This window comes from Anopheles maculipalpis, chromosome 2RL (genome assembly GCF_943734695.1).
Source record: "Anopheles maculipalpis chromosome 2RL, idAnoMacuDA_375_x, whole genome shotgun sequence".
Lineage (NCBI taxonomy): Eukaryota > Metazoa > Arthropoda > Insecta > Diptera > Culicidae > Anopheles > Anopheles maculipalpis.
This window is the reverse complement of record NC_064871.1, coordinates 69,285,662-69,299,285: the sequence shown is the minus strand read 5'-3', so window position 1 is coordinate 69,299,285 and position 13,624 is coordinate 69,285,662. Positions and strand designations below refer to the sequence as shown.

Below are 13,624 nucleotides of genomic sequence, written 5' to 3'. Positions count from 1 at the left end.
CTTAACCTAACAATCTTGTCGCCGAGAACCTGCCAAGAATACTTAACCAACTTTATTTACGCTATAAATGCTATTTACATGAAGATGTGTGTTTTTATTCTAGCTCTTCGCCCCAAGAACCCCTCCACACTTCTCGCCAAAGTTTGTTTCACACCTCTATCGTCTGGTTTTGCTGCCAACTGCCAATGTCTATGCAAATGATTCCATCAGCGATTAGCGTCTCGGAATTGCAATGACAACGCAAAGTGCATTTTTTCGCCCCCGGTTTCCCATCCCAACCAATCCAATAACCGTTTAAAATGGAAATAAGGCACGCTGCGTGTTTACGCTTTGCAGTGGGGTGGTTTTTGTTCCCTGACGACCAATTTGACCAAAGTCGATGGATGTATCAAGTATCATCGCCTACTTCACGGTACGGTAATCGAAGCGCATTAAAATTGGACATCCAGCCTTAAAGACCTTACAAGAAGTTGCACTTACACCTTGGCTTAGGTCATTTGCCCAGTTTGCGCACCCGGTGGCCGGTGGTTGGTGGCTAATGAGAAGCAGAACCTGCAGCACTTGCAATGAACGAAATGAGGTGGATTATCGAGCGGTGGTGCTTTCCATAGCTTATGCTCGTGAGAACCCCATTACTCATCGATCGTGTAACCCAAAACTGTAACAATGTTTAAACCGCAAACTAAGCCTTACTTGTCTGTCGTCAGCTGTTTATCCTTCTCACTCACAGGGCAATCACTTGCGATGACGTATCTGGGTTACTTATGGGGCGCGCGTCAGAACACAATAAAGCTGAGAATTAGAAATTTCCCTGACCTATGATTGCCAGGTAGCTAGAACTTTTTGAGTCATCCTTCAAGACACCTCCACAAGGAAATAGTTTATAAACACCCAAATGCAACGCAGGAAAAGCGCATCTTTGTGCAGTTGAGCTTGATCACTCGTGGCGTGTTGTGCTCCATAAAATAATTTATGGAGAAAATGTGCCCGCACCAATCTAACGCATCTACGTTACCACATAACGAAAGCCTACCACTGCTTCCTTTGCCATTCGTGATCGGTATCGGCTTCCGCTCGTACCAACGCTCTTTCACACCGTTGCATGCAGTGTCGTAATCTGCTAAACGATCAATCACTGTAGCACATCATTAGCCCAAGCCCCGAGCCCACCAGCGAAACCAACGTGGCACTCATCGTGCTGCGAGAGACCGCCCGGCAGGAGGGACATTTCGTGAATCGGTTCCCGCACCGTAATTATCAAAACACGCACCCATTTCGTCCCGTGTGCTACGTGTGCCGGGTCCTATTAGTGAATTACATTAAGTGAGCGGTTAATTACGTTAAGTCGTCGGCCGTACTTAACTAAAACCCAGAAACCAACTCGTCCCGGTCACCAAGCATCCTGTGCCTGGCATGGGGAGAAAGAACTTCCTTTCTATTGTGTTTTGTTGACTCTGGTTGAGGCTCAGTTGTGAATCTGGAGGTTGTGCAACGGCGTAACGTTTGGCTTTAATTTGCTTTTTGGTGCTTTTTATCTACAGATTTGTGTATCCAGTGAATTAATTGTCTTAAACTAGTGCGCGTGTTTGTGTGTGTGTGTTTTATGTGCATTTTATCTAAATAAATTAATTGTGCAAGTTTAGAAGGCGTGCAGTAAGGTGCATTTACTCCAACTACAAACGGCAAAGTGTGCCCGGAATCGGTTCTCACCGGCCAAAGGAATCGTTAGCGCGCCAAAGGTCTTTCTTTTATATCGGTTTTAAATTAGTGTCAACTGACGGAAACGCTCATTAAGTCGGTTAATGTGAAAATTAAGGTTTTAGCCGGTGAAGTGCATCGTCTGTGTGTGTTTGTGTGCTTGTGGTGCCAAAAACGTAACCGAAAGAAAGTGCAAATCACAGTTACCTACCTTGGACGGTAGCAATCCAGTGTACAGTGTTGCCGGTCGAATCGACACTAAAGCGAGGGTAAAAGTGATTATCAGTGAAAGCAAATTAAGTTAAAGAGGTGTAACTGGTACAAACCTTTCAAACACAACGACACAGTAGACACCCATCGAAGCAATCCGTATCGCGGCAGCATGGCTACGTGAAGCGGCTAGGAGGAGAGCAGACAACAAACAACACAACACAACTAGCGCCAATTTTCAAAACACTAGCAGCAGTATCGCGTGCGGGTGCCAACTCTGCCCCACATTAACCGCGCCGACCGGTGTGGCGCATCTTCTGGTGAAAGTGCACAAGGTTAACCGCGTTCGACATCGCCCACCGAAACACTTCACTACGGAAGCAGTAACATGAAATTGTCCAAGCATGCAGACTGCATGCAAATACGAGCTTTGCTGAAGAAGGACTATCTCGCCCGAATACGACAACCAGTAAGTATTGTCGGGTAATTGCTTGTTCTCAACACTATTTGTCTTCTAGCAAATCGATACCTTTTACTATTAAATTCTAGTAAGCCCTTTAATCTAAGTAGGTCAATTTTTAGCTTCAATTTGAATGTATTTTTTTTTTCTTACACTCTGCGCCCTGCACAATATGCTACGCATTGTATGGCTGCACATCGCCAACGTCACACATCCGGCGGTTACATTGGCAGCGCACTTTGCGCAATCGCAATTCGTTCTACTGTAGTACTTTGATAAGCTCCGGATTCATCACACAAAATTTCCAACAAACCAACACTAGATCAGTTGTTTCGCTGTGCCAGTAGAGACGATCGCTGATCGGATGTTTCATAATCATAAGTGGGGAGCGATGGGATGAACCAAACAAAAAACCGCTCTGCATGACTAAATGCTGTTATTTGTTTGCGTATCATGTACATTGCAGAGAGATTAAACCTTACGATTATGGGTAGAAAGTTAGTTTCATTCTAATTCCAGCAGTTACGGATGCGTCATTCGTTTGTGATTCATGAGAGAACAGTTGTCGGATGCGCCAACAAATGTCTACAAGTGATTAATATTTATGACCTTATGACGTCCTTACATCCTTCCATCTGATCTAACCTCAAATTTCCTTCTTGTCCGCTCGGTTTTATTTAGTGCCTCAGCATGCGATCGACCGAATTTCTCACTCGTTACTTGTTGGGAAACTGCAACAATAAGGATTCAATTTCGCCCCTTTCTGGGGCACAGATATTCCTCAATACCATTGTTATCATGTCATTGGTTATCATGTTTGTTAATTAGGCTAATATTATGCCTTGTCACGAGTGTTCTTCTTCTCCTCCTTGGCTTAACGATTCTGTAAGGTCACCCTGGCCATTGAATGGCTTATTAGACTAGACTCTTAGGTACTCTTTACTACCGAGGAACGGTCTGGATGCTATTTGATTCCCGCCGTTTGAAGACTGGCGCCGTTGTCGCCTCACCTCCGTGTTCTTAGTTATGTAAATGATTTAAGAAATTTTTTGAGCAGAGAATTGTGCTTATCTGCAAAGTCTCCTCTACCGATTTTCCACCAAGCATGCAAATAACTCTATCTGATGTACTGATGCATTGTTAAGATGCATTGTTTCATTTAATTTTCCGTTGGTTAAGGAACATGTAGTATCGCTCGAGAGTGTCCTTACTTCAAAACCTCACATCGATTCAACGGTTGCCAGAGCTACTAAAACACTTAGTGTTCCACGATCCACGATCTACAGTAGCTGTCAGTCAATTCCGGACACATGAAAATACTAACGTTTTTACACTTTACGTGCTGCTACAGTTTTCCCAGAAACGTCGATTGTCATGAAATCATAACTATCTTTTCATCTACCTCTTCTTCACATACACATGCAGAAAACCCGATCCGAAATCATATAGCTTTTGACCTATAAAAGAAATTATAACAACTGTTTTACAAGAACTGTTTTAAGATAAGGTGAGATATTGTGATACGAAATCGCGATAAGATCAGTAGCAAATGCAGACATCAGAATAGATCGTATGATCAGTAATGATGTCAAAGGCTCATAATCAATTCAACGTCCGTTTCAAAATCGTAAATGGGTGAATCTGTGAATCTGTAAAAGTTCGAACAAATTGTAATCAATAATATGATTGGTGGCAAAAGTGTTAGTGTCGAGAAGCTTAATAACAAACGTAAAAAAAGGCACATGACACAATTAAAAGGTTTAATTTGACTGGGCAGTCGAGTGGCAGTTGAGGTCCGGAGCGGAGCGACAGGTACTGTAGCATCGTTCGTCTTGACTGAATATGGATTGTATTGAGTGTATGGAGAAGTCCTTAAGCAGGTTTACTGTTCGCAAATTTCCCAGAAGATAAATATCTTCTATTTCACTGGGCCTGATTATGTGTAAAGGTGTCAGTGTCTTGTCCTAGAATTTCACGAGGTACTATGTTTTCAACCGTTCCCTTAGTATCAGAGGCTTTGGGTCTCTTAAAGACCCAAAGCCTCTATAAAATTTAAAAAAGTTCCTTTAGTATTCGCCCTGATAATCTTCTTCTGCTTTTTGGCTTTCTGACCTACTAGGTCACGCCGGTCATCTAATGGCTTACTAGATTTACTAATACCACGTAGCTCGATACGGTCCGAATGGGTCGCCCTCATAATCTAAGTGGTTATACCTTGTTGGGATTTATCTCCAGCACCCTCCTTATATACCTGTTTGCTCGGTTTTAGCATTTTTTTTTAGATTAGATAACTTTAAAATTCAAGTCAGAAGTCTGTCTGACTATGTACAGATTAAGCACAAATACTATTCTAACAGATCTTTACAATATCTCTAACAAGTTGATCATTAGAATGATTCTAATACACAACCAATCCATCTCTCTATCACTTCGCTTCTTCAATCTTTTAGTGGATGACTTTCATTCAGTATCTATGGCCGTGCATGATCTTTGCCGCTTTGTACATACTGAGGAATCGGTTCCAGGCGGTGGAGATAAACGATTGCCAGTTCCCGACCCGTAACCTACAGGCGAATGGTATCCTGCCCTTCTTTCAGTCGTACATCTGCACGTTCGAAAACGAGTGTCAAGATGCGAATAGCTATGCCGAAACGGAAGCATTCAACAACGCCCCGGTAACGCCAGTGTTAAACATCGTTCAAATTATCTTGGATAACGAGCCGCTGTACGAAGCGATCGTAACGCTTCCGCTCGATCGGAACTTCATCTCCTCCGTCACCACGATCGTAACACATCCCAAGTTTAAAGAAATTGAACGTAGGTTTTTAAAATGGCGACGCAAACTGTGCTGAACCTTGTAACCTTCAGTATGCTAATACGCTCATCTCTTCCAACAGGTAATGGCGATCGGTTAGTGAAGATGCTGCCCGAGATCCGCAAAAAGATCGGTGGATCGTTTGATATATTGCAACTATTTTCCGACGATCTAACGTTTTCGAAATCGGGCAATATACTGTGCGGTCAGCCGTTTCCGCGCAGTGACAACATTCGGTTGGTGGACAACATTCTCTACACGCCAGACTATGCCGGGGCGGATGTGGACGAGCTAGAGGTGATGCCGACACCGTACTGCAAACAGCTCTATCTGGATGTAACAAACACGAACAATGGCAAAATCACCTGGCGTTTTCTGAAACCCATTCTGCAGGGAAAAATTCTGTACGGTCCAACAAGCGAGCGTAATGATGAAATTATGAAGCTGGTAAGTAATATTACAGGAGCGAGAACGTTTTACGATGGTAAAAAAGGAAAATGAAATGAACTATTGACATTTCAGGCCAACCAAACGTTCGCTGACATGGGTCGTCTGGGGGATTTTTTCCGTGCCCTCGATACCACGTTGCAGCTTTTGCGCACCGATAAGGAGGCACAGGAAAGCTTCCAGGGACTGATCGACCTAGCCAAAAGTCCGCTAGTGCAGATGCTCGCCGGTGGCAACGTAAATATTGAGTTGATCGAGGGTATGCTGAACGGTATCTTGCACGATGAGGAAGTTGCGAAGGCGGTGAACACGATTGCAAACATTTTTGACTGCTTTTCGGCCGACCGTTTCATCCCGGTGGCCGACGAGACGGCCCTGGAAGATCGTGCGTTTGAGCTAAATCGCAAAAAGTTATTCTTCGCTGGTATTTACTTCGAAAAAGGCGCCACGGACAAGGAAATCGCGTACAAAATTCGTATGCGCACGGATGATACGCCGGTGACGGTGGAGAATCGCAATCGCTTCTGGTTCCCGGGACCGGAGGCAAGCTTTGAGCTGGACATGCGTTATCATCGTGGTTTTATCCAGATTCAGCATGCGGTCGATATGGGTATTATACGGCAAAGGAAGCAGGAAATGGCTACCAGAGAGCGTCAGGGTGAAATGGATGAAACTTCTCCCTTTGGTGGCGAGCTGGAGCTGGATGATGAATTGGGCCAGGATGATGAGGATGATACTGACGATAAGAGCACTGAAGCAGGAAGCGATGAGGAGACGGAAAGTGGTACCACTTCTCCATCTTCAGTTCCCACCGAAACGACCACTGAAAATTTAACAGCAGTGTATGCAGATCTTAGCAAGCGTGTCAACGTGTCTCAGGACGTATTGGATCGCTTCGGTAGTGGCAGCAATAGCAGTGCACTGGAAGATTTTCTTGATTTTAAGGACGATGAGGATGAGAGCTCTGATCCGGAACCATCTACACCAACAACTACCGTGACACCGTTACCTACGCTCCGACGCCGGAAAAGACAATCGTTTCTCGATCTGATCTTTGGTGGTGGAGCGAAAAAGTCCTCCGGTGGAGTAGAATATAAGGTGGCAAATGAAAAATTCTACACAAAGCAATTCCCCTACCCGAAGTACACGAAAGACGAGTAAGTTGAACATCTATTTGTGCATTTTTTATTTGGAAAATATTTTAAAGGATTTACTATCCACCATACTATATTTCAGCTTCAAAAAAGGACTTTACCTTGCACAGTCCATACAAATGACCTATTTCATAGCACTGATCGTGCACGTCGCTTCGGCCGTTCGGCAAAAGATCTGGATGAAGGAGAGTGGCAATTCGATGTTGATGCGATCGATGGGTCTTAAGTCGGGTTCGGAAACTGTGTCCTGGATCATTGCCACATTCGTCGAAATTAGTATCGTGTTCCTGATTGGGCTGATCATTCTGTACAGTGGAGGTATACTGGCGTACTCCAGCCAGATCTTCCTATTCTGCTATATGGTAGTGTTTGGCATTTGCTTGATTGCATTCTGGTGAGTTGCGCCACAAAGACCCACCGCACCTGACCTTTCGAGGTTTGGTGCAATAATTGATAAATGATTGCATGATTTCTTTGTTCGATGGTTAGTATCTCGGGTGTGACCTTTCCTTCCCTTTTACCTTACCTTCTTTACAGCTACATGTGCTCCATGTTCTTCACCTCGGCCAGCATTGGGTCGGTGTCGAGCGTGATACTCTTCCTGATTACATTCCTGCCGTATATTATTATCATCTCGCTGGGAGCAACACTGTCCGCGGTGGCAAAGTTCGTCGCAAATCTATCCTTCTCGACTGCTTTCTGCTATGCCTGGCGTCACGTGATGCGCCTGGAGCTGCAGCACCGTGGAGCAAACTTTAGCAGCGCCTTCCGTGGTGCGATCGAGGACAATGATCTCAAGTTTGGTATTCTCATGATTTTGCTCGATGCCGTGATCTACTTTACCATAGGCTACCTATACCAGTGTTTAAAGAAAGGTATTTAATTTTACTCTACGATTTTAGCAGGGTTTCATACTAAACTGTCCCCTTCTTTCGCTCCCTCGCAGATGAAACAACATTCCATACGGTAAAGCGCATCAAGCTGGACAAAAGCATCGGTGCCGATCTGAGAAATGTGGACGTCACTTACGAGAAGGGTGGCAAGAACGTGTTGAGTGACGTTTCGATAACATTCCGCCGTGATGAGGTGACCTGCTTGCTCGGACGGAACGGGGCTGGTAAAAGCACGATCATGTAATAGCTCGAACCGGACTGAAATTCGCACATCGCAAGCAGCACGATTAACTAATGTGTTTGTTTTTTTTTTACGATAGAAAATTGCTAACCGGTCAGATAGTGCCAGTCGAAGGTGATGTGCATCTGCCACTGGACTACGATTTCATATCCGGCATAAGGAACAATGCGGAGAAAATTGGGCTCTGTCCACAGAACGACGTGCTCATACCGAATCTCACTGCTAAGGAGCATCTGCAGCTGTACGCACGGATCAAGCTGACGCGTGGGTTCGACACGGAAGTTTCGCGTACACTGGACAATCTAAAGATGGGCCCATACCAGCACTATCGGGCGTCTGATTTGTCCGGTGGGTTTAAGCGACGACTCTGCATCGCAATCGCCTTCCTTGGCTCACCGAATTTGGTCATTTTGGATGAACCGTGTAGCAGCGTGGACACGAAAGCACGCAAGTATATATGGGAACTGATCCAAACGCTACGCAAAGACCGAGCGGTTATACTTGCAACACATCATCTTGACGAAGCAGAGTGTTTGAGCGACAAGATTGTCATGTTGGAAAATGTATGTTATCAGAACCAGTTTTAGAGAAAATGATTCTGCGAGAACCGTTTTTTAATGTGCTTAACGAAACTGTATTTTTAGGGAAAAGCGATACTGGAACAATCACAAGAGGAGCTGAAGAAACGGTTTACCAATACGATATATTTGAAGGTTTTCCTGCGACATCAAACGGACCAGGAGCGTACGGCTTTAATTGCGCAGCTGAGTAAATTACTGGATGGGACCATCGATTTGCGATATGAAATGAGTGCTACACTGAATCAGTTGGACTTTAAGATCACTTCATCGACCAGTGACAGCCAGGTGTTGAAGTAAGTATCAAAATTAATCGTCTGTTATCATAGATCTTTAACTATTCAATGATTTTATTCCTTTTTATCACGCTTTAGCATTGAACCTCTGCTGGAACACATGGCACAGCTAAAACTAAGCAAACATATTGAAACTTTCGAGCTGCGCAATGAAAATCTGCTCAACATCTTCAACACGGTCAACGCAAGCGACCCAACGCCATCCGATCCAATGCTGCAAAATGGCAATGGAAACACCCCAACACACATTCCAAACGGTTTCCATGGTCCCAAAACGAATGACTCCCAGCTCGGCACACTGGCCATCATGTATACACTGTTCAGCAAGCGCGTCCGCCATTTCCTACGCAACTATCGATTGTTGGTGTGTTTGCTTGTGTTGCCAACAATTTTTGAAATCATTGCGATGGGTTTCATGACCATCCGGCCACCCGGGGAGTACGATCAGATGGTGAATTTTTCACCCGCGCTCTACCCGAAATCGACCGAGTTCTACACTAACACAACCGATGGGGACGAATATCGGGACGCGATCGTTACTGACCTTCTGGCCCACTGTACGGATGACTTGTGTTCCATATTTAACTCTTCGCTCGATGCTTACCGATGGCTTTTGTCCACCACGGACGAATACGCGGAGCGTCGGTACGGTGGCATTACGGTCAACCGGGAGAAAAATATCGTTTGGTACAATAACAAAGGCTACCATTCGATGCCAACCTGGCTAAACATGCTGGATACGGCTGTTTTGCGGGCAGAGCTGGACGATCCAAGCTACACGATCCGCACCATTAATCATCCGTTGAAGATCGAGGAGACTGATTTATCCATCTCGTCGATGTAGGTTTGACTTGAACAAACGATTTAGTGACGACAAGATTTAACGTACTCGTTCTGCATCTTCCACAGACTGCAGCAAGTTGCTGATGCTGGTATCTCGCTAATAATGTTGTTAGCCTTCAGCTTGGTCGTCGCCGGTGCCTCGGTGTATATCGTAAGCGAGCGCATGCGCGGCGAAAAACTGCAACAACGTTTGGCGGGAGTAAACGTCTTTACCTATTGGACCGTAACATACATCTGGGACGCTATGGTAAGTTGGAGCTGAATCGGTTAATCTCCGGACGCAAACATCCGTTAAACAACGCCTTGCTTTTGTAGATCTTCCTTATCGCTGTGGCGCTGGCCGTGATCGTATTCAAGGTGTTTGCCATACCGGCGTACGTTGCGCGAGAGCAGCTGGAGGGTATGTGTTTGCTGTTGGTGTTTTACGGCTTCGCAAGCATACCGGCGGTTCATCTGTTCGAGAAACTATTCACCGATGCTAGCTTTGCAAATATGTCTCTGTTTTGTCTGAATGTCATAACGGCACTCGGTACTCTGACTACTATCATCGTGTTCGATGTGCTAGGCGATAGCGACCAGTCCGAGAAGATTAGAAACTTCCTAAACCGTGCGTTTCTGATACTGCCGCAACACGCTCTCGCCGATGGATTGATAGAAATGTCGAAAAACTACATTACGGCGGAGATCTTCAAGCGCTACTACATTGATTCGTACAAATCGCCTCTGACTAGTGATCTGCTGCATCCGCATCTAATCGCTCTGGTAGTAATGGGACTTGTTTTCATGCTACTAAACGTGGCGATCGAGTACAAACTGATCCAGCGGCTGTTCAATCGGATCTCGGGTGTATCTCGGCCGAAAGCGCACGAACTGAACGGGATCGATACGACGGACTACAGCTCAATGATAAGCCGTGTGGATGGCAAGAAAAAGTCCATAACGGCGGATCAGATCCTATCGGTAGATAATCTGAGAAAGAAGTATCGTGGATGTGGTGGTGGTGGAGGTGGTGCGAAGGGTTTGGAGGTGGTAAAGAATGTATCGTTCAAGCTGCACTATGGCGAGTGCTTTGGATTGCTCGGCACTAACGGTGCAGGGAAGTCTACCATCTTTGCCATCCTGTCTGGAGAATTGCTTCCATCGGGAGGTAGCTTCACTTTCTACAGTAATGTAAGCACTAGCATTGTGGAAGCTATTTTGGATTCTTTTTAAAATCCAAACTTTATTTTACAGCATGGCCCGTCATACTGTCCGCAGAATAATTTCCTTGATCCACTGCTTACGGTGGAAGAGGTGATTGTGTTCTACGGTAAGCTGCGTAACATCGAATCCATCGACAAGCTGGTAATGGAAACGCTCAAAGAGTACCATCTTGAGGCGTACCGGAAGGTGTTGGTAAAAAATCTGAGCGGAGGCAACCGTCGAAAGCTGTGCGTAGCTGTTGCTTGCTTTGGTCAGTCGGAAATTATCCTAATGGATGAGCCTACGAGCGATCTAGATCCAGTCACGCGATCCATCGTCTACAGCACGATCGAGCGACTAAATGCACAGAATCGCTCGATACTGCTCACCTCGCACAGTATCTCCGAAATCGATCGGATATGCCAACGGATAGCGATCCTTAAGGATGGTGAGCTGCTTACAGTTGATACACCGGACCGGCTGAAGGAACGTTTCGGTCACAGCTACCAGATAACGTTATATCTGGAAGGCATTCGCGAGGTGGACTTCTTACGAGTAAGCTTCAAGTCCCAGTCACTCCGCTAAACGTTGCACCCATTGGTAATATAATTTCTCGTTCGCAAATCCACAGGTTATCAAGCGCGAATTTGACGTGTCGCGTGATATCATTCTGCACAAGAATTCCGTCCAGTTTGTGTGCCAGATTTATCCGGAAGCTAGTACGCTCGAAAAAGCAAAATCATCCAAAAACGGTCACGTAACGATCATGCTAAACGAGACCGGCAATGGGGTGGTAGCGCCGGGCACCTCCACAACCGCCACACGCACGGCCAGTGAACTTTTCCTCAAGCTGCAACGCTTTGCACAGGCGAATAAGTTGCGGTACACGATTTCACGCTGTCAGATGGATCAGGTAAGGATTACGAAAATGCTTTGCAGATACCGAAGACGTTCTGCGTATTTATGGGACATTATTTTTTGGTTTTGTTTGCTTTTTTTAGATATTTGAAAACGTGCTCCAAAGTCACGAGGAGGATCACGCTAATCCTGGATTCGTCGACAGCTAGAAAAAGGGTGATGACGTGCGTTATCCCTGTTTTCTTGTAACATATAGGTAACAGATAGGATTACATTTTAAAATTTGGTAAAGTTAATAAAAGGATGGAAACAGTGATTTTTGCTTTAATTTTTAGTTTTGTTATTATTGTAAAGAAATAAGTTTTTTGTCAGTACTTTAGCTTGATTGCGGGCGTGCGGAAAATCAATAGTGACGTCACCACTTTTATGACAATTTTGCATGGCGTCTGACGTCAACGGAAGCGTGGAAGTCTCATCGCCAGCCGGCCCTCTTCCATTCGTACATAAAAAAAAGATGTCGAGTCCATTAACCCCAAGTCTGGTTGCCCAGGTTATGTGCGTGCTTTACACTGAGCCAAAGTTAAATTACAGGAAAAGGAAAAGAAACTCACCTTCACGCAGCATTATTCACCGACCCAACTCTCAGTGTGACGAAGGGTTTCGATTGGAATATTCCTATCGAGCAAGCTCCGTACGAAAGAAATATGGACTAGTAGTGTTCCTGGGACACTGGCTGTGAGTACGCCGAAAGTAGGTCACTAGAGCTTTACTAATATTTTAGCTGGAAAATTTCATCGGAAAGAGTTTTCTCCCAAATCACGAGCATGATACTCTCTTTTGAGACATTAAGTGAGCATCATTCCTGACTGTCTTTCTCACCGCTTCTCGTGATGAGAAATCAGGGGAATATGAGCTTTCGGCTCCGATGAGCTTTGGAATCGGGTTTCTTCTTATTAAACTGCTAAGTGTACTTTATGGAGTTATCCTTGTCAGTAATGTTAGTTGTTGTACACACAGACACACTTGTACGCAACGAATACATGCTTGAAGAAATATATTTTACTTTAACCGTGTTCCTTTTCTTGGTGAATATTTCCCTGGGACTGGCAAGTCTTCCTTTTGCTTATCCTCGTTATGTACATCTCCACGTGTTTGCTGGTGGTGTTGTGTGGGGAGAGTAAGAAAAAATGGCCCTGTAGTTATCTACACCGTACTGCTCCAGACAACAAAGAAACACTTAGTGGATCGAGATCCGGTCCGTTAAGCCCTGATCTACATCAAACCGAATGTGGTTTCGTCTGGTCGGTTTTATCGCGTGAAATGGGGTCATGTTAGTTCCACCGTTAGGAGATGGGTGAGGAAAATATAAAAGAATTATGAATTTAATCCATCGTTCACAGATGTATTGAACCTTATGACTGATCACGTAAATTATAATAGATTTTCAAAATATTCTGCCAACGAAGTAACGAATATTTTAAATAAAAGAATACGAGGCGAGCTATTGTGAGTATAGCTATTGTTAGGAAGTTTTAGTATTTAATATCTTTTTTTCTATCCTCAAAGCACCTACAGAATTGTTTGAAAAATTATCTGTTTTCATACGATCTGCATCACACCGGATGGCTCATGTCCAAATATCCGAAAAAAAGGATGTTTTCAATGCAAAAAAGCATCATGCCAAATCGTCTTACCGAGTGGAGTTTGGTAAACTAGAATACTACACGCTCATTTAACCCTTACCTCACTCAACATAAAATCTCGTACAACCCCCACGACCATCGTATGCTATCCGAGCGAGATTTGGTATTGAGCAAAAAAAAACATGCTCCAAAAGAAAATGGAAATGTTTAGTCAGAACAGAGGATTTGCACGTTTTCGTTTATTTTTCCTTCTTCACACCACCCAAAAAACCTTCCTCTAGTTCTGTCTCCTTCGTCTGTCGGTTG

The 13,624-nt window shown here is 44.6% G+C and overlaps 1 protein-coding gene across 1 annotated transcript; it reads left to right on the top strand.

The window, feature by feature from the left end:
- The first annotated feature begins 2,277 nt into the window (after window positions 1-2,277).
- On the top strand, window positions 2,278-12,001 carry LOC126568749 (ATP-binding cassette sub-family A member 7). The gene is made up of 15 exons (XM_050225344.1): window positions 2,278-2,377; window positions 4,819-5,185; window positions 5,266-5,630; window positions 5,706-6,787; window positions 6,867-7,178; window positions 7,322-7,659; window positions 7,731-7,917; window positions 7,998-8,481; window positions 8,563-8,792; window positions 8,871-9,632; window positions 9,702-9,882; window positions 9,951-10,805; window positions 10,869-11,372; window positions 11,449-11,730; window positions 11,819-12,001. The coding sequence occupies exons 1-15, from the start codon at window positions 2,297-2,299 to the stop codon at window positions 11,882-11,884; spliced, it is 6,096 nt and encodes a 2,031-aa protein (XP_050081301.1). The 5' UTR covers window positions 2,278-2,296; the 3' UTR covers window positions 11,885-12,001.
- The last annotated feature ends 1,623 nt before the right edge of the window (window positions 12,002-13,624 follow it).

What these genes read in the sequence shown, in the direction of transcription:
- LOC126568749 (XM_050225344.1), top strand. Translation starts at nt 2,297, where the DNA reads ATGAAATTGTCCAAGCATGCAGACTGCATGCAAATACGAGCTTTGCTG. An exon ending in CATACATCTGGGACGCTATG is followed by an intron (nt 9,883 to 9,950) that starts GTAAGTTGGAGC and finishes TTGCTTTTGTAG; the next exon opens with ATCTTCCTTATCGCTGTGGC. An exon ending in GCGAGGTGGACTTCTTACGA is followed by an intron (nt 11,373 to 11,448) that starts GTAAGCTTCAAG and finishes GCAAATCCACAG; the next exon opens with GTTATCAAGCGCGAATTTGA.